Genomic DNA, 20,819 nt, shown 5'->3' on the forward strand with positions numbered 1-20,819 from the left:
AGTACTACCTCTTAATGTCTTCCTGTGTTTTCTTTATAGACTCAACAGCACTCTGTAGTTCACCAAGGTCTGCCCCTTTTTTCCTTATTCTTGTATTATGCTTCATAAGTTGTGCTAGAAGGATACAAAAGCCAGGTGTAATTGACTGAAGTGACTGCTGCCATAAAAGGAACAAAGTACAAATGACAAACTAAACCTGTAGTAAAAACGAGGAGAAAATTTTCTAACTAGCTTCTATTGAAAACTTTATTTCAGAGTCACCTATACCACAGGACAGCAACTTAAGTGCTCGGAATATCTTTTAAACACTTACCACCATATTGTTTAGCTTCTGCAAACATTATCAGCAACAAAAATCTACCCTCTAGCCACACACTAATCCACAAATTAAAGCAATTAACCTCTTAAGAAAACAGTTTATGAACACCATTATTTTTCCCTAGATATTACATATGTGCAGCACTTAAGCCTACCTACACTGCATTTAGAAAGACAGGAAAATTTGCAATTAAAAACATGAGCCATTGTGCTCCTTTATTTTACAGAACATGCTTCAAATCAGATAGAACTAAAGCATTGTAAAAACATTGTGATAAGAAGAGTATGCGTGACACTGAGCTCTTCAGTTGTCAAATTTATTATTTCTGTAAGTAAATGTATCTTTTGGTACCTTCACTCCCAGAGGAATCCTGGTTATCAGGCTCTGGGGATGAGAAACCACACTCTCCTTTCTTCAGACTGGATGGCTTTCGTTTGATTTTTGGAACAGTAACCTAAAATTGATAAATTTATGTATTATTTCCAGAAAACCAGAACTGTAGGAAAGCAGCACATTCCAAAAATGGCAATTAAAAGTGCAATATTTAAGAGAAGTCCAAGTTAAAATTTTTGATGTATTAGTGCATCAAATGAATTTTGAGCTGAATGAACTGAATTTTGTGCATCTTCCCATTTAAGGGAAAATACACAAACTGCTGAGCTCAAGTTGGCATTTTTATATTCCTATCCAATCAAGCAATTTCTACCACTTAGGATGCAACACAGAAGTGAAAGACTTTTATGGACTGTGTAAACAACATTTTTGTAGGACAACAGCATTTCCCATCAATTCCAATGCTCTAATGATCTTTACACACATAATGCATAATATATACAAGTTCCTGGATCTTGCATTTGCTGTCAGAACTGGAACATACCATTGGTGTCCGATGTCGAACTTTTGTCTGGATTGTGCCGTCTTTTTCAAACTGGATCATATCATTCAAAGGGTCCCATGGTCTGGTACTAGACAAATGAAATAATATTAACATTACAGCAATTTAAATAAGACATATTTCCTTGCTACTACTCAGTTTCTGAGTAGAAAGAAGAGGCTAAAGTATAATGAAGAGGTTAAAACTCTCCCTATACAGAAATCAGATATGGCATCATGATCTTATCTTCTACTTATAGTCCACTCTTAACCTGCAGGGCCAAGAGAGCTAAAAAATGAACTTCATGTCCAGATCAAACCTCCACCTATCTGATAGGAGTACAAACTATTACATTAACCATCAATACCATTATGATTTTTTTTTGCCAATCATATTTATTTGCAAACATGAAAAATTTCCTGCTTTAGATACAGTTGTTATTTTAAAACTACATGGAAATTTGGGGAATTTAAAAATATTAAGACTGCTTTTTGTTGAGTTTTCTTTTTTCCTTTTAAAAGATGCCTATGAAGGAGAGTTTAAAAATCAGTTACCTCAAACCTGCTTTCATCCAAAAACATCTAATGGTAATCAAGACTGGTTTTATGAGACACTAACAAGCTATGCACAGTTTTCTTGTTCCGATTTTTTTAAGGGTGCTTTTCCAAGTACAGTCTGATACAGAATTTTTAAAAAACCAGAACCTACTCACTGGAGAACAGCAAGCAAACAAAGGAAAATACCGATGTCACCACTCATTACAGAATTTTCAGGACAGAAACTGCAAGTGAGCTACAGGAAGGTTGTCCTGCAGAGCTTTAGCAAGAGTGCATTAAGCATGGATTTCCTTTCATGCCCTTCTGTACGCCTTTTAAATAGTTGTAACTGTTTCAGATGTTGTGAACACAGACCTGCACCTACATCTTAGCTTAACCTGACTTGAATTAAATGTCATCTGAGGTAACTGGGTTAAGAACTGGGCATTGCTCTCTTCTCTATTTGTAATCCAGATGCTTAAATCCATAATCCAGATACCTTAACAAATGCTCCAGCTCACTGAACACATCTTTCACACTAAGTGTGGAAGACTGCTCTCTACACGGACCAGGTGGTGAGCATTATATGCTTGAAAAGGAGAGACGGGCTTTTTCCAGGGCATGCTGGCAGTGCAGACTGCTTTCTGGTACATAGCAAAATTTCTGTGGCACATCCTTGAACCACAAGGCCTCAAGGACATCGGGAATAACGCAGATTAACAAAATAGATCTTAAAGTCTAACAGATTTAAAGTATAGTTCTCTTCCTAATAGTTTTGCACAGGTTTCAAGAGTATGGGCAGTCCATTCAGCTGGACTGTTCACAACTCTTCCAACAGGAAGAGGCATCAACAGCGCTAGCAGATTCAAACCAAGAGAGGGTGCTTCACTGATCATCTAGTTGGGGAATTTCCCTGCTGAAAGTCTGCGCAAACTTAGTAAGAAACCAATGAAATTAATGGAAAATTAATTTACTGAGAGTTGTTAAATACACAGATTGCTTGTTTGGTTCCAGGGAACCTCCAAGTTGCAAATTTGCTGGAGATATGTAGAGTACTCAGGATTCTTGTATTCTTCCCTGTACATACATTTAGGTTGTGACCTCAATATCCCATTCTTGTACAGAAAGGTAAAGGCCTCCCAGGTTTAGCCATGGGAATATGCTTCCAGCATCCATGGATTCAAAGTTACTTGACTTTGTGTGTATCATCGTTGGCTATTTTACTTTTACAATCCCTACGATACAGAAGCATGCCGGATGCTGAAAAAAAAGTCAGCAGAACATGGGTGCTCTGTGAAAACCATCACTAGTAAAGGGATCAGCTTCAAGCTGACTTTTGCAACATTGGTGAGAACACAGATTGCATCTTTCCAGCAGTCAGGGAGACATCTACATCTTCAGCTTCTGACCCAGAGCATCACACAAAGACGTTTACAGACACTCATGTGCAGGACAGATTTGACAGCGAGGCAGAGCCACCTGGTCCCAGCATTAACTACTGCTGTAAAGCTGCTATTCTCAGAGTTATTCTAATATATAACAAATTAAATGGCTCAATCCAACTATGCACAGGCTTCTCCGATTTTCAGACACTAAATTTTCTGATTTGTAGCTGCTATGCCCATATGTACCACATTTTCCAATTTGGGAAAACCTGTGTAGATGTTCTGGTCAGTCTAAGGGGAAAAAAGGGAGGACAATGCACCCCAAGCTGCCATGCCCCAAAAAATCTAGAACATAGCAGAGCTATGTTGTTATACATAAATAAGCTATATGTATCAGTTCTTTTACTGCTGAAACCACAAGAAGAGGCTCAGCAATATTACCAAGCACTCCAGGACTCACTCAGCATATTTATAGTGCCATTCTCCTGTGACTGAATCCTGATCGAACAGCTTGCATGTCCACTCTTCATCCTTAAGTTTCCTCTCTTTGGCACTCTTTCTCTGAGCTTCTTCCAGAATATATTTCTCCTGAGTAGCTTCTGTTTGGTCTTTATTAATTATTGCTTTTGTCACTTGTTGCCATAGCCTGACAAATGAACAATATACAAAATCATCAGAGTCACAATCCAGTTGACAGAAATAACTTCAAACAATTTCCACAATTATAGGCTAAGTAAATGGACCACCCTCCAAAGAGAATATTACCATTTTAATAGATGTTTTATCTACATTTCTATCAAAATTTCCCTGATTGTAAGGTATATAAATAATGATCTTATATTTAACAGTGTTACTTTCTCTTATCATCAAAGGCTATTATCATCAAATATGGGAAAGTAATGATAATTTGCTTCTATTTTGGAGAAGATTATGAGTTTTATTTTGGCAAAAAAATACATGGTTCTAAAGTGAACTTACTTCTCTGACTCAAAGTCATCTTGCTCTTCAAGCTTTACAGTGTATCTGTGTAATCTACGCTGCTTTATATCAGATGTTGGGTTCCAGAATGTCTCTGAGACACCTGTCTTCTTGTCACTAATAATAACTTCACTGTCCTGTAACAGATATGATTGGTTTCTCAATTGTAATTATCTCAAAGAGTGTCAAAATAACAAAACAAAAAAAGCAAGGAAGAAGCCTTTTTTAATTGTAATAAGAATTTATTTTCTTTAGAATGCATGCAGTTAAGAATAAATAGATACGATAACTTTAAAATTAAATTTCCACCCTCTGTGCTAGGTTCTAGCTTGAAACAGAGATACAATGGAATCATTACCACATACAAAAATGAGTGATGCCATGTCACCTCAACAGAACTGAAACAACCTTAAATACTTCATGCTGGTGCCATAAATATTCTTCATAGTACTAATGTATATACCAAAACATTTAACAAGATTCATTGTGAAGCAACATTTAATTTTCTTCATAAACTACTTAACTTTTCCACCTTTTAAGAACTGGAAATAGAACAATATTGATTCTATACTTTCTGGAATACTTTCTGCAAAAGCAGTACTTCACTTTTTTAAAAACATGAGTCTTTTTTGGATTTAAGTGCTATTTTCACCTGTCTCAAATATCAGCCAGAATTTATAAAAGAGCATCACTCACTACTTACCCAGTGACCCTCTAAAAAAGCCAGAACTTCTTTGCCAAGCTTAATCCTCCCTGATATTTGGTTAACACTGTCATTGTTACCCAAAAAAGGCTGCAAAAGAAAAGCAAATGGTTTCAGGCTTTATTTTAATAACACATTATTTCTGTTTATATGTTTAGTCTTAAGGAAAAATGTGAATTTATGAAATGTGCTGTAAACAGCCCTGATATCTTTAATATTGTAGCTTCTACTTACTCATCTTAAAGAAGTCTAAAACCAGAGTAAGTAGTTTCTTCTTTCCTTCTTAAAATATTTTCTGAGTAGAAGTATTGTCTAACAGATGTGGAAAGAAAACAGAAAATATGCAGAAAACAGTGCTACAATATCCCAAAGGACACAGTAATTTGGTACACTAATTTCACAGCTTTGCCAAGGACCATTTGTTACTAGACATTATCTTTTGTTGTTGCTGTAGAAACAACAACAATTGCCAGGGATTTTCTTTGGCCTTTTGACAGGCTGCACATGTATCCTGCGGCTGACAAAGCAAATTTTCAGTTAACACAGCTTCCCAACGTTAATGGTTCCCTATAATTTCAACTGAATACAGTTTCTCTCTCCAAGTGCACACTTCTTGAAAACTGGTTTTTCATCAGTTTCCACCTCAAGGATGGCAAATGTATTTTTCAGAAGCCATCTAGAAGTAGTTCAGAAACGTTGGTTTAGCTTATGTGAGTGGACATTATGTTCATTCTCCTTCTTGTGCCTACTCACACTATTCACTAACCTTGAGTTTGAATTCAATTGTTGCACTATAGCCAGTTTTCTCACAGGTGATGTTGACTATTCCTCCAAGCTCTAAGGTCATTGTTCCATAAAGAATTCCTGCAAGAGAAAAAAAAAAAAACCAAAAACAAAACAAAAACCCCCAACTAAAACAGATGTTTTTAATTGAATAAAATAAAACCCCTAAGTTACTTGGGTAAAATTGCTAGAACATACTTGTGCCAGAGGAAAAATTGTATTTTCAGATGACCCTTCCTATGTGATTCTGGGTATTCTGAAATGGAATTCTGGAGTATATGGGTAGACAATACTGAGCTAGCTGCAGCTTAAAAATGAGCAATTCTGCAATCTATTTTGTGCTATTACTGACCTTGCAGAAAACTTTACAAAGCACTGACCCATTTCCCATAGTGAAACTAAGGACAAATGTTTATGATTTATAATCAAATCACACTGTGTCGCCTTTCATGTTTACAAGACGAAAACAGTGGAAAAGCTCAAAGCTGCTCTAATAAAAGGCAACTCAATACATTAATGTAATGTAGTGACAGATAACTATATATATATATGCTCTTACTATTTCTTACTAGTTATGAAAAAAAAAATATTTTCCTCTGTTAAAATAAAACATGGCTTAGGCAACAGGTGTATTTTTCTCCTGATAAAATATGTGGAATCCCAGAGCCACCTATGTTGCCAATGTTCAGAACACTACTCCAGATGACAGGCTTGAATCCAACACAGCACATTATTTAGAATAATGAACTATTTAGAATAACAAACTTCTTTTCTCATAACTTTGCCATCTAGAGAATGAAAAAAACTGCTACCTTTACAATGGGCATATGGCATTGTCATTACATAGTCTTCTCCCCTGTTTAGAAATGTTAGCCGTCCTTCTCCATCAAGTATGGCAGATAATGAATTCCCTGAAATTCAAAGTCAGACAGTCATGTTTCTCACCCTGCAAGAAAACAGTCAACACTCCCTAATAACTAAGCAATACAATTAAGAACATCAGTATATTTAACACTGCAACCTATCCTGTCTAGTGAAGCCACGGTGTCTCCAGTTAAAACACTCCAAAAATAGAAATTAAAATTCTGAAGAATGGTAGCAAAAACTTCGTAAGAAAAGGACAATAAAACAACCAAAACACTCATCCTTCCAACAGCCTTCTTTCATCCACAAAACACAGGTCACATGGACCAATTCTGCATCCCTCAATACACATACAACCAAAAAAAACCCCATTATTTACCATAGAATTTTGATTTGGCCAGAATGCTACCACTAAGGCAAAAACCGTCCTTGCGGTTGCTAACATAGAAGGCAGATATTGGAGGATGATGTGACACCTGTTGGAAAAAATACCCATATTTGAGAAAAACAAAAACAAGCAATACAGTAAATATAGTATAAACGTTGAGATAACAACAATGCAAAATTCAGGCTGCACATATTAGAATGCAGTTAATATATGTGAAGTTTGACTAAAATCTTTAGAGACAAAATCAAGCAATCACCTACTGAATTTCAAGAACTAAGAAAATCAGCACTTGACTTGTTCCAGGGGAAGAAGAACCGAAATATTGGAAACACCTTCCTCCCTCTCTCTCTCTTTAGGAAGGCACACTTACAAGAGACAACTGTAAGAAAACTATGCTCACCAGGAGAGGTTTTAGGATACTACTCGTACACTTCAGTACATTTTCTGAAACTACCATAGCATTTAACTAGTACAAATATACAAGACATTTATTTTTCTTAAAATTATTTTTTCCAGTTATTGCATCTACCTGTTCTGCAATATAGAAAGTCTTGCTGTTTGTCCTTGGATGAATCCACATGCAGCGGAAAAACTCTCCAAGTATAGGATTGTACGGCTTTTTTAGTCCCTAAACAGAAATTGAATACAGAGTAACCATACTGTGCATGTCACAAAACATTTTATCAGCCTATCACTGAAGATAAGACAGACACACAGGAAAAAAAACTGTCACAATATATATGCTGAAGTACATGGTACTTGATTTCATCATTTGAATATTATGCTGAATTAGTCTGCTCTTCACTCTAAGGAAATGATCATACATTCAGTATATCCACTAAGCTATTCTACACATAAGGAAACACAGAATGTAAGGTTTGTTGTGGTTTTTTTTTGGTTTTTGGTTTTTTTTTGCAAAATTATGATAGAGCTTTTGTCTGAAGTTAGATTGTAAGCACTTTCTGTCAATAATATTTCCCAACAACGTGACTATGAAGAATATTTAGTGCAAAGCTAAATGAAGTGGTAGAAACATTAGTCCTCTAATTTTAGACTGTTATCACTGAAGAATGGTAAGTATAGAACTGGTTCGACTTTATAAAAAAATATTTAATTCAACTTCTACTCCAAGGGACAAATGCAATTGAATATAGTCTATTTTAAGCATGGCTAGGGAGTAAAAATTTCTATGTTGTGTTTGTGTAAACAATGAAATCGTAATTTTGCTTTTTTAAAAAATGCCTTAAAATATAAATTCAAAAAAAAAAACTTACTCCAGCATATCCCTAATTCCTCAAACTAGACACAGTGACTGAAGACAAAATAATATATTAAAGTATACCTTTGGCTTTTTGTAGAATCCTGACAAATACCATTTCACTACTTTTTTCATGCGGTTATAAGCATTCTCTTCAAGAGCAGCTCTGTGAAAGAGAACACACCGATCAAGGACCAGTATTGCATCATTTATAACATGCTATCATCATCTGTTGTGACATATCTTGAATCTGAGCTGACTAAAACAGGTCTGTGATTTGCACTACTGTTAAACTTCAAGCCTGATCTCACCAAATTTAAAGTTCTCAAATAATTGTTGGAAATTTGAAGTCAAACTAAAATGCCAGAAATTATATTTCCATATTTGAGTCTGTTCTTTGTAACATTAAATTCTGTCCCACCCTCACTCAAGTTCTTCCATTTATTCTTCTTTTTACTACCAGCCTACTTACATGCAGAACTCTGAGCTGAATAATACTTCAATTTACAGTCTTTAATTTATGAGCTACATTTGAGCTGGGAACTGTAAATCTGGACAGAACTCAACACTGTATTAAATAATTAACTATATCTCATTTTAAGTATGCTTCTTGGAGAAAAAAAATTTAACTCATTTTCAGAAGTCTTTCAACCAGTCTTCAGAAGCTAAACCAGAAATGCCTGCAACATGACTACTATTAAATTATAAGAGGGGCCAGACTTCCAAGATGTACCATATGAGCTCTCAAGGCAATTAGCTTTCGGAAAATGGCAATATCTGACACTGTTACTCTATTTTAATTTTAAAAAATGAAATGAAATGAAGAATGCAAACCAGAGACTTACTCAGACAGAAAGTCTGCATGGTAGTAGTAATCAGAGAGCTTGTCCAGGAAAGAGCGAGGTTCTAGAATAAATGTAGGCAGTACAACCTTGGACAAGTCCATTCCTGGCCGGACTTGCTTCAGTAGTGTCCAGATCAAACTTTTATTTTCTTCTGACACTTCTTCTGTCTGAGCAGCCTCACCTGCCTAGGATGAACCAAAAAACTGCTTATAGAAAGGAGAAAGCAAACAATCCTCCAGAAGAAAGGTCAACACATTCTAAAGTTGCAGTACAAATGTAAAATGGATACTTAAAAGAAACCATTCTGTGATGCTGAAACTGTACAAGTTAGATCAAATTTCTATAAATACACTTATGATACATCTTTAATGAAGTATGATAAGTTCAGCATTAAAAACTGCATCTGTTTTCATAATGTCTAGGCTAGAAAATTTTGAGGTAGGATGTTCAGAAATCCTTCCTTAGTCCTTTCCCTAGGCATCACCTGCATTATCCTCTCTTCTCAAATGCAGGACTGAAAGACCAAAGGGCTGTTCATTCTACCAGCTTTTCCCAACCATAAAAGCTGACATATCTATGCTTTTCACTGCATTGAATCAGTCAGTAGCATCAGTGATTTTCCTTAAAGAAAATAGACCACTTAGGGGTAACTAAGCAAAACCAGCAGCCACACTCCATGTTCCTTTCTGTACAAGAAGAGGGGAGATATTACCCCATGTAGTTTCTGAAATCAAGAGCAGTGGTTGTAGGAAAAGCAAGGAAAGGCATCCCTTTTTCCAGAACAGTTCTAAAATGCATACTCAAAAATTTGTCACTTAAAACTCCTCAGCTTTTCCTAAAACACAGCTTTGTATAGACATGGTACTAGAAAGCACTTAAGCATAAGGTATTCAAGTTCCATGAGTATATATATATAAAAAAAAAAATCTCATAGTCATTTCTCTTGAGGAGAAAGAGGAGATATGTGGAAAGACTTGCTTCAATTTCTGTTACCGAGATTTTTGGTTTACAAATCCCTGTCATATTTGCCTGTATAGGCAAATATATAAAACAACCTGCTGAAGTGGAATAGCTGCTCTGGGGAATCATTGGAATCCAAGCTGACATCAGAAACACAGCAAGCCTTCCACTAAACTCTGCAGACTACAACTGCTGAACTTCTCTTTTGCAGGGAAAAAAAAATAAGTGTCAGGTTGCATTCAAACCTTCAACTTGAAGATTTTTACTGGAAGAAAAAAATGGACTAAATTAATAAAACTCAGAAGTACCAACAAAAGAACAAACAGTCATGATGAACCTCTGCTGCAGGAGGCCCTTTCTGTACTTTTTATATGAGCAATATGCCAGGTAATTTCATTATCTCTGTTAAAATCTCATATATTAGCACAAGAATGGCAAAGCAGAGCATAATATGGGTGAACAGAAGCTCTTCTATACATTATTACTGAAAATATGAAAGCCAATCCTGCAAGTCAGCTTTCAAGTGTAGTCTGACCCTTAAAATATCAGCTTACTATTTGGAGAAGCTGCTTGCTCAGTACATCAACAGCACTTTTACCTCCCCAAGTTCTTCATGACTCTGTTCTAAGTAAGTAGTTTCCTTGATATCAATTGGTTCTGGATCGACATAAGAATCATCCTGTCGCTCCGATGTGTCACTGTCGCTTTCCTCACTTTTCCCCAGTCCATCATTATCAGATTCCTCATGGTCATGGTCATTTTCCTTATCAGACTTGTCAGAGTATGTATCTTGATCTTTGAAGTGATGCCTTTCAATTTCACTGTCATTTAACCTATTAAAAACAAAGGCCAAATCAATCTTCAACTTCACACAACTTAATTGTTTCCAAACCAGGGTTTTAATAAAATACACACCAAAATTGCCAGTATCAAGCCTGAGGTGGCAGCAGTGTCCAACTAGCCTTGCTGGAAACATGTAGGATTATATACTTTTCTCAATGAACTGTCAAATAACACTGATGAACCTGGAACATCAACCACCTCTTCTAGGAAGCCTGTTCCAGTGTCTGACCATATGCTCAGTAAAAAAAATGCTCCCTAATGTCCAGTCTAAACCTCTTTCTGCTGATACTTTAAACCATTCCCATGCTTCTCTACCAGGGAGAAGAATTCAGCACCTCCCTTTCCAGTTCACCTCCTCAAAAAGCTGTAAGAGAGCTCTAAGTTTGCATCTCAGCTTCCTTTTTTTCAAAACTAGACAAACTGAAAGTTCTCAGTCCCTCCTCACAGGCCACGCCTTCCAGCTCTTTAACAAGATTTGTTGCTCCTTCTCAGAACACAGTCAAGAACCTTCATAACCTTTCTAAATTTTGGGGCCCAGAACTGCACACATCCCTCAAGGTGAGGTCACAGAGATGCTGAATATAGCAGCACAATCACCTCACTTGACAAGTTAATGTCTGTTTGATGCACCCCTGGATGGTTTTTGCCCTCTTGGCTGCCAGGGCTCACTGTTGACCTATGTTGATCCCTCTGTCAGACAGACCCTCCAGCCCCTTTCCACTGCCCCTCATCTGGCCCTGTGCCCACCTCACATCCAATAGTCACCTTGGGCCACCATGAGGGCAGGGCTGCTCCCAACCCACTCCTCTGCCAATTCATTCTTGTGCCAGGCATTACCCTGCCTTAGGTGCAGAATCAGGTATTTGGACTTCTTTAATTCCATGACACTGATGATTCTCCAATCTCTAATCTACGCAGATCCCTCTGCAAGGCCTCTCATCCTTTAAGAGAATCAGCAGCACCTCCCAGTTTGGTATTGTCAGCAAATTTGCTAAGAGTGCATTCAACTCCTACATCCAGGTCACTGATAAGAACACTGAACAGAACAGGCCCACGATTGAGCCCTGAGGGACATTGCTGGTGTCACCAGCCAGATGTAGCCCCATTCACCACACCCCTTTGAGTCCTGCCTTCACCCAGTTCTTCAACCAGCACATGGTAACCCTGCTCATCTCACAGCTGAATAATTTATCCAAAATGATCCTGTGAGAGACAATATCAAAAGCCTATAAAATCCAGAAAAAACTATATCCACTGCTTTACCTTCATCCAGTAGGCAATTGACCTTATCTTATGAAAAATATCTTATTAGCTAAAGTTGACTTTCCCTATGCTGACACTGCCTGGTGATTCATTGCTCTTTAAATGTCTTTCAACAGAACACAGTATGATCCTCTCCACAATTTTTCCATGTACTGAGGTGAGACTCACAGGTCTATAGATTCCTGGATCTTTCCTCAGGCCTTTCTTGTAAATCTGAATACTTTGGTTAGTTTCCAGTTGGTGGGGACCTACTCAGACTGCCCAGACCCTTGGTAGACAATTGAGAGGCATCCTGTCATAACATCCACTAGCTCCTCCACTACTCTGTGATGAATCACATCAGACTACACAGACTTACAAACATTCAGTTGATCCAACTGGTCTCTTACAATTTCAGTGCCCACAGATGGAAAAAAAATCACTGATCCTGCACTCACAGGCCTCCCAGCAGCCCAGTCTACTATTAATATTAGTGACTGAGGCAAAAAAAAAAAAAAAAAAAAAAAAAAAAAAGCAGTGAACATGCTTGCTTTTTCTTCACCTCTATTTCAGATGACCATCTTCAACAAGTATCGGTCCAATGTTTTCCTTGGACCTTCTCTTGCTATTAACCTACTTAAAAAAGCTCTCCCTCAGCTGAAGCTAAAATTGCTTTCACCTTTCTTCTCCCTCTTCTGACACCCAATTAAAACTAGACCTGCCAGTTTTGCTCCTTAGAGAGTTAAGCACACTGAATACTCCAAGAATATGCTATACCAGAAGATGTACTTAATTAAGGAATTAGTCTTAATTAGACTTAACAGCTGTAGCTAATTGCTGTGATTGTAATCTTGGCCAGCAGTTGATATTAAACTACTATTCCTGAGTACAGATCTCCAACTGAATTGTACACAGCAGTCATATTGTTCCTATGAGTGAAAAGAAGGCCCTAAGCTGCAGCTAAGCCAAGCTTGGTCATCTGGATAGGGCCTTTAATTGTTGCAGGAGGCAAGCATTTACCTTTTTTGTGCTTTTCTCAGACCATCTATGCATTGCATAAAAAGAAACGCATTTCCCCCAGTCCAGGTCTCTCTCTGGGACAGCATACTCATAACAGCCATACAAAATTCCCGCCCACCCAGAAAAGACAAATGGACAGCTAAACCTCCACAAAGTATATTGAATTGGTGGAAAATTACTGAGGTGGATGCCTGAGAGGAGGCTGTAACCCATGGGAGACCTGTGCTGGAGCAGGCTCCTGGCAGGGACCTGCAGACCTGTTGGGACAGAAGCCAGTGCTGGAGTAGTGTCCTGGTAGGACCTGTGCAGCTTATGCTCACAAAAACCTGGCTCAAAGTATTTATTGAAATAATCGGGGAGTAACTCAAGTGCTCTCAGACATTAAATATCAGATATAAGACAATTTTCACTTTAAAGCATTTAATCATAAAGTGACAGAATTATTATTCATCCATCTGATGATTCATGATAAAACCATTTAAATAAAGGATTATTCATTTCTTTAACTAAATAACAGCAACAGCTTCTGATTTTCTGCTGAAGCTAACAAAAGACACCAAATTAAAATTTTCATTTTTATATTTTGAACAGTTTAACCAAGTAATTAAACTTACTGATGCAATACTCCAAGTTCCTTTGGCCAAATTTCCCCTGGATACACTTTGTTTAAAAAAATATTTTTTAATTTTATGTGCAGAGTGTAAAACACACTGCAAATAAGGCATATAAAGAGAACTCAGGAGCAAAAAAACCAGCAGCCTTAGACTCCCTGTGGCGAAATTATCACTACAAGGTTCTGCCCAAAAGCAATCAGGTTTAGTAGTTAATTCACTTACGGTAAGTTTTCTCCACTGTGCAAGTTGTTAGCACGGAGCAGACCATAGAAAGAGACATGAGTACTGTCAGCTGAGGAGTTCAAATCATGTTCTTTGCCTTCCCTAATCATTGTACGTTTAAGCAGACTTGAACATTTCAGTGCCAGCTCCAAAGCATCCATCCAACACCTGCCTAAAGACAAATTTAGTATTAGACTAAAACATAAGGATTTAACAGAACTGTACCCTTCTGTTTCCTAACTGGAAAAATTAGCCCTTTGGGCCTGCTTGCATTGCCTTTGAAGACACACATCAGAGTTGTTCCACATCACGTGCATTGGATTTTGCGGTGTGGTGGGGACATAAAAACAACTCACAGCCACCCAGCTTCAGTACAAGAGATGCTTCAGGGAAGGACAAGCAAGTAAATCATGATTTTTTTAGAGCATATTCCAGCATTTCTTCCTTAATGAAAGTGTGGTTCCACCCAGACCATGACTGTGGAATGCCCCCAAAGTTGTCTGCAGCCCTGTTCTAGTTTTGAAGACTAAGTAATTGCATAATTTGGCAACATTTGTGCAAGTAATATGATAACAGTGAGGAAAAAGAGCTATAATGATAGCATATAAATAACATTTCAAAATATCAAAAGCAGATATTCTAATTTTTTTTTGCAAAAAGTAACTGACCAAATTTGTCAGTATTTTCTGTGTATTATTTGTGTATTTTCCCCCTTCTTACTTCTTTTCCATGTATCTAATGCATTTCTCAATACAGAAGGCAGAGAGAGACCTATCTTTAAAGTCTGCCGGGGTATGCCTAATTAACCAATAGATGAAAAGCACCTGCTAGAAACAGCTACACAACAGTCTTAAATTTTTTTTCACATTGTAACTTTAGAAGATAGTTGCACTGATCACCATCTTCCCAAGAAGGGTGTTTACAAAACTACATTTTGAAGAAATTTTTACTACTAGAACTCTGTGCAACTGCTGCACTTAACACAGAAATGCTTTAATAAGAATACATTCATATTAGCACTTTACATAGGCACTTGATACTTATTTAGGCACATTAATATAGCTAAATCACAGATAACCATTTCCCCCTCCACTATCCTGTCAACAAAAGGCAACTACAAGGAGTTCAGTAATTTTTCCTTTAGATCAATATTCTCCTTTAAAAAACATGAAAAAGTACTAGTACCAACATAACTGAATGCTCCAAATTAAAGGAGAACCTTAACAACAATTCAACTGCAATCAAAGTCCTGTAACAGACATGATAAGACAATTGAAACTACCTTTCTCACTGCTGAAAATTAATGAAGTATCTATTTACCATCTGATTCTGAAGCAGCTCGGATTATCAAGTAACTGCTGGGCAATGGCAGAGTTATAGCACCAACTGCTTCACCTTTAGGACCCTTGAAATACACAAAACAAGATATAGCATCAGATATTTTAATTCAGTTTCACAGTTTATCCTTCAATGTAGTAAGAAGCTGACACCACTGCAGGGCTATTTACTATCACTCAGCAACATCTAATGAAGACATGAATGGAAAGATGGACAGCCCTCTTTCACTGGATTTCTTCTTCAAAGACTTCATTCTAAGTATGGGACTCAGTTCAAGCCCAGTTTTCAAAAGAATGGTCTTTGTAGTTCAAAAAACAAAAATTCGTTTGGTTGGGGGTTTTTGGTTTGGGTACAGTTTTTTGATTTTTTTTTTTGGGGGGGGGGGGGGCGGTGTTGGTTTTTTGGTGTGTAATTCAGACATGGCCAAAGTTTTACTTTCTATTTACTATAAAGTTTTTCACACTTCACATTTAAGTAAAAAATTCAAAATATTTTCCCATTGCTTTCAACCTTCATTTTGGAATAAACTGTTAAATAACGATTTTGAAGTCCCTTCCAAAAAAAGTTTATGATAACTTTAACACAACTGATAGGCAAAGAGGGCTGTATTAAACATACTTAAAGCTACTGCTGAAAGCTGGGTTAAGCCTACCTAACTGATGACTAAACATATTTTGATCTTTACTGATTTTCCCCAGAGAAACCTAATGGAAAGCCAATATAAGGCTTAGAAGAGGGAATTGGAAAGCCAGCAGAAGTTTTGAGCAAAAGCAGATAAAGGCAGTAGTTTTAGAAGCAAGCAAATGAAACAGCCAGGATGTTTCTGAGGGCAAGAAGCAGGTAAAGGAGTAGTCTTGGTGGCACCTTAAATATCAACACAGACAAGCTAGTGCCGGTGTAAATGATGTTCAGAAACTCCTGAGGAGTCAGTACATAGTAACAGCAACTGGATGCTAGAAACAAGATTCCAAACCCCAGTCTCCTGCTGAGAGAGAAGGTTTGTGCCTACAAAAAGTCTTTGGTGAAGCAGCAACAGTGGGATTCAGAGTTAGTGGGTACCAAGAATCACGAGAGACAACCCCAATGCATGAGCACTCCTCACCTCAAAGGTGGGAAGCCCAGTTTCACCTGAGGAGGGGAGAGCACCATGGCACCAGGCCAGGGTGGGAGAGGCGCTGTGCTGCTGCCAGCACCGTGCAAAAGCCTCAGCCACCAGAAGGCTTTGGAACTCTTGGGGCACAGGACACTAGGGCAGACTAAGGGCAGACTTCTGCTCATGAGATCGGCCCTTGGGTTTATACAGTGGCCACTTCAGGGTATGCTATTTACTCTGTACCAAACAAATACAATTCATGAAGTGTGGTTTTGGTGTCTGGTTTTGCCATTTTTTTTTTTTAATGCAAGAAAGTTACACTCCCTGAATGTTTCAACAATATATTGATTAAAACCAAGTGAGTAATATTTAGCAAAGAATTATTTAAGTAAGTTGACTTATTTAACTGCTCAAGGATCTTGAGTTCCTCTAACTGGTTACTGTTCCAACAGCACTGGATACTTTCCTTTGGTATCACCCATTACGGTTTCAAAACCAATTTATAGTAGTTAGTGATCTCTACAAGAGGCACATTAATTTCATTTTGCTGGGTGACTCTGTTTCTGGTGGAATGATGCTACTAGTCCAAGCCAATGGTCAAGTTAAAAATTCCATTAGATTAAAAAATGTTGAAGTTTACTTCTTACAGAATATTCACGCCAATGAAACTCAAATTCCATGAACATTGTTTCAAAGACAACAATAAAAACTGATATGCAGTCACCCCTGACTAAATTTACTCATAAAAAAATTATTTGCATTAACTTCTCTAATTATTAATTTCAGAAAACTGAAATGGAATCAGAACCAGGCACACAATGAAGGTACAGTGCATCAGCTACCTCAGAGTGTGGGAGGAACATCAAAGACCACAGCAACAGGCTTAAGGGAGCATGTGAAGTGACTGGCCACAAACTACTGCAGAAGAGAATTTGCAGTCTGACAGAAAGACACACCATGGTAGTGTGTTCAAGTGAGAAAATCTCCTGCAGTACTTATAGCTCTATATATGTTTTTTGCAATGCTATCTTTCTGCACTAACTGCAAACAAGGCTCACTTTGCCTTGGACTTGGCGCTCTTTGTGGTAAATCCACTCTGGATCAGTCAATTGTTATCACACTTATGCAAGTTTGCCTCAGGATAATAAATCTGTAACTAGGACATTTTGATTGACTAGGTAAACAAGGCAGAAAAGGGGTTCAAACTTAAAGGCCTTTCTAATCTTAAAGGCCATCCAGTGGAATCCATGAATTCTAAACCGCAAATAGCCATACCAAAATGAACAAATGCCACTCCAGCTCTCAGCACATTTAGAATGGACAATATCAACTTGTTCAGGTTCAAAACTTGACCTACCTTAAAAAAGTAAAAATCTGGTAGGGCATGTCCTCTAAATTCTAAATATCTAGTTAAAAAAACAAACAAATCCATTTCTCATTGCCAAGCAATAAAGAAATATAAGACTGATTTGTGATCTTCTGCAGACAGGCCACCACTTTGCAATGTATGTATATGTATCATAAATAAAGCACATTAACACCAAATGCTACAGCTTTGGAAAAGGATATGGAGTTTGTGTTCTACAAATGTGAAATCACCACTAATTACTGAGAAGTTTGCCTAAGCAACAATAAAATAAAATTATTCAAAAGAAACAAGTGATTTGATCCAAGTTTGGTAAACTTAGATAACATTGATAAATCCAGAACGACCACAAGCATCAGGAATTATACTGACTTGCTTAAGAAAAGGATGACACATTTAACACAGCATACTCTACAGAAGTGACAATACATCTGTATCAATTTAAGATCTAGAAGATAGCTACTAATTGCGAGATTGTAATATGCCTATTTTAGAGGGTATATTTAATTAATTAATTATAACAAGGGTCCTAATATTGTAATTTCATCTAAAGCAAGACATTATTTTAGATGGAAAATATGTTCACTTAGGCTGTGCTTCCACATGTAAACACAAAACAAGGACTAAAATACTTTATCAGATTATAAATAATGAGTAAAAGCAAGTATTAAAGATCCTTACAATATACAGAAACAAACCTTTGCTCTGCACATCACACCTGTGCTTTTCAACACAGCTAAGAGCTGCTCACAATATTATGCCATGTATGACAAGGCAAACAGACATCAGAATTTAATTAAAAGTTATCTCCCTAACATCATAACAAAAAGGAACAGACTTGGCTAACAAATTGCAATATGGGCTATTCCACAAGCAAGCAATCTGCTTTTTGACTCTTAAGAGCAAATTGAACTAAGGTGACATTTTACTATATAAATATAGAGTTGGACAACAAGAAATGTTTATAACAAAACTCCTTAATTTTAGCAAATCTCACCTTAATTTCTCAGATTTGACTGATGTAAAATATTATGTTTAACACACACTCCTTTAATTTATGTCATTGCCAGTGATGGCATTAACCTTTTTAATGGCAACCCTTTGCACACCATTTCTGAAGCTCTTTAAGTACATGGAGCAGCATAAATCAAATACTTTTTCTGATGAATGGGACTAGATGTTGAAGGCTTATATTCAGAATCAACACAAACCACTGAAGTTGTAACAGAAAACAAAGTTCAGCCTTTCATTGAGGTTGTCTTTACTCGTAGCTGATTAATGCTAGTCATCCCTTAAGAACCATGCATGCTACCACTAACCTTTGTAGCCCATATGGTCTGCTCCAAAGGATGAAAAAGTTTGAAACAAAAGCCATCTTTTTTAGAAGGCCTCTCGATGAGTTCGCAAACATTCAGCAGCACTGTTCCTACCCACTGGTCATTTTTGGGAGTTTTGTAAAGAAGCAACACTCCTGGTTTCAGTACACACCACAGTTTGGTCCAGCTTTTCAAGGTACCACGAATCTAGAAGATCAATAGTTACAGTTATATCTCAGTGAAGATAATACCAAAACCATCCCCTTTAACAAAATTAAAATTGAAATGTATTAGCTTTCATTTCAAAGCAAAGTTTATCAGGTCACTCAAATGTTTACCCAGGTTTATTAAAGAATATATGGGTATACTTGTTCTTCTGTCTTGATGAATACTCAGTTCTACAAATAGGTATGCACACATCCTGATATGGGAAGTATGACAATTCAACTGCACTACTGTTGATAATATGAACTGCTGTCTTTAAGATAGCAGTACCAGCTAGTTCTTAAGAGAGGAAAGGAAAATTAACAGAAATAAGCAAAGAAACCTGCATTCAAATACCTGACTGAATTATTTTTGCAATTGTTATGTATGTAACACAGCCACTTCAAAGTATAAAATGAGAAGGCTAAAATGAGAATTGCAAAGCCAACTCATCCCAAATTGATGGCTGTGCACACAAGAATAATGTGACTAGGGTGACTGCAGTAAGTGGGAGCTAAGTTCCTCTATTAGTCCCCTGGGATTTGAGCACAGGGACAGGCTGCAATTAGTGGCTGCTGTGCCTGTAGAAAAACATTAACAGTAAGTAAAAGATTGAGCCTTTTCTATTCTGGCCAGAAAGCAGCAAGCAACTAACTGCTCCATCTTCAGCTCAGGTTTCACACTTGGATTCTGACCTTCAACCAGTCAGCCATAACAATAACTGAGGGGTCTGTGATTGTGCTAAGTAGTTCTTTCGTGGCTCTCTTCTTTTCTTCTCTGTAGTTTTTCTTTTGAACCTGTAAAAAATAATAAAAATGTTTACAATGTCATGGCCACAAGCCAGTTATCAGCACAAAAAAGTATCAGCCAATACAAGCTGAGGGAAAAACCGGCTAAATTCAATTTGCAATACAGATATAGAAAAATAGCTTTAAAAGAGTATTTTACTTCAAAGCGTGAACAATTACTTCAAGAGCAGCTATGATGTAGCCAATTTCAGATTCTTCTGCAATTTTCTTTAAAAACTGAGGACTTTGAAGCTCCTCTTAGAATCAAAGGGGAGGAAAACCCAACCAAACCAAATTCCAATATACAAGTACATTATCTGATCTGTGGTCTTTACCCAGCAGTTATGTTCCCCCTAGGAGAAATTTGCAGGAATATCCCGAATTTAAAGCCAAATAATCTTGAAATGGTATCTACCAAACAGTGGAGTTTGGTCTTGCTACAGTACAGAGGGAAGAAGATAGTGGGTATGCGTTCAAATTGCTATTTTGATAATTCCATTTGTCATTTCATTGCATGTAGATGTCCTGAGGTCCATGCCAATCTGTAATAATCTATAATCTGAGTTATTCTACAACATTGTCCCGTCTTAAAGACTGCATTATAGAAGCTATTATTCAAGTAAAAAAACCAGTAAAATTTGAAGAGACTCAACAGCACGATTTCTCACAATATTTAAAAATTCCCTAAGTCTCATCATTATTTGGCATTTTTGTCTTCTCATTAGAGAGTAAGATAAAACTGTGAGTGCATTCATAGACCTTGAGGAGTTACTAGGAAATTAATTCACCTTGAGAGATTCTTTTTTTGTAAGTTTGCTTGAAGACTGAGAGATGTCCTTCTCAGAGCCATTGAAAAGCTTGGATTCAGACTGAAATTCAC

The 20,819-nt window shown here is 37.1% G+C and overlaps 1 protein-coding gene across 11 annotated transcripts in view; it reads right to left on the reverse strand.

Annotated features, from left to right (window-relative positions):
* Positions 1-20,819, reverse strand: part of OSBPL8 (oxysterol binding protein like 8) — an 84,814-nt gene that overhangs the window by 4,332 nt on the left and 59,663 nt on the right. For all 11 annotated transcript variants that reach the window (XM_072923098.1, XM_072923099.1, XM_072923104.1 and 8 more), the window contains 18 exons: positions 20,728-20,808; positions 19,847-19,948; positions 18,951-19,154; positions 15,155-15,239; positions 13,835-14,006; positions 10,492-10,726; positions 8,934-9,118; positions 8,173-8,254; positions 7,360-7,458; positions 6,822-6,918; positions 6,391-6,489; positions 5,562-5,659; positions 4,796-4,885; positions 4,093-4,229; positions 3,575-3,760; positions 1,197-1,284; positions 671-773; positions 9-114 (listed from right to left, as the gene is read on the reverse strand). In XM_072923098.1, coding sequence (XP_072779199.1) covers positions 9-114; positions 671-773; positions 1,197-1,284; positions 3,575-3,760; positions 4,093-4,229; positions 4,796-4,885; positions 5,562-5,659; positions 6,391-6,489; positions 6,822-6,918; positions 7,360-7,458; positions 8,173-8,254; positions 8,934-9,118; positions 10,492-10,726; positions 13,835-14,006; positions 15,155-15,239; positions 18,951-19,154; positions 19,847-19,948; positions 20,728-20,808 — 2,249 coding nt within the window. The remainder of the gene's footprint in view (positions 1-8; positions 115-670; positions 774-1,196; positions 1,285-3,574; positions 3,761-4,092; positions 4,230-4,795; positions 4,886-5,561; positions 5,660-6,390; positions 6,490-6,821; positions 6,919-7,359; positions 7,459-8,172; positions 8,255-8,933; positions 9,119-10,491; positions 10,727-13,834; positions 14,007-15,154; positions 15,240-18,950; positions 19,155-19,846; positions 19,949-20,727; positions 20,809-20,819) is intronic.

This window comes from Taeniopygia guttata, chromosome 1A (genome assembly GCF_048771995.1).
Source record: "Taeniopygia guttata chromosome 1A, bTaeGut7.mat, whole genome shotgun sequence".
Taxonomy (NCBI): domain Eukaryota; kingdom Metazoa; phylum Chordata; class Aves; order Passeriformes; family Estrildidae; genus Taeniopygia; species Taeniopygia guttata.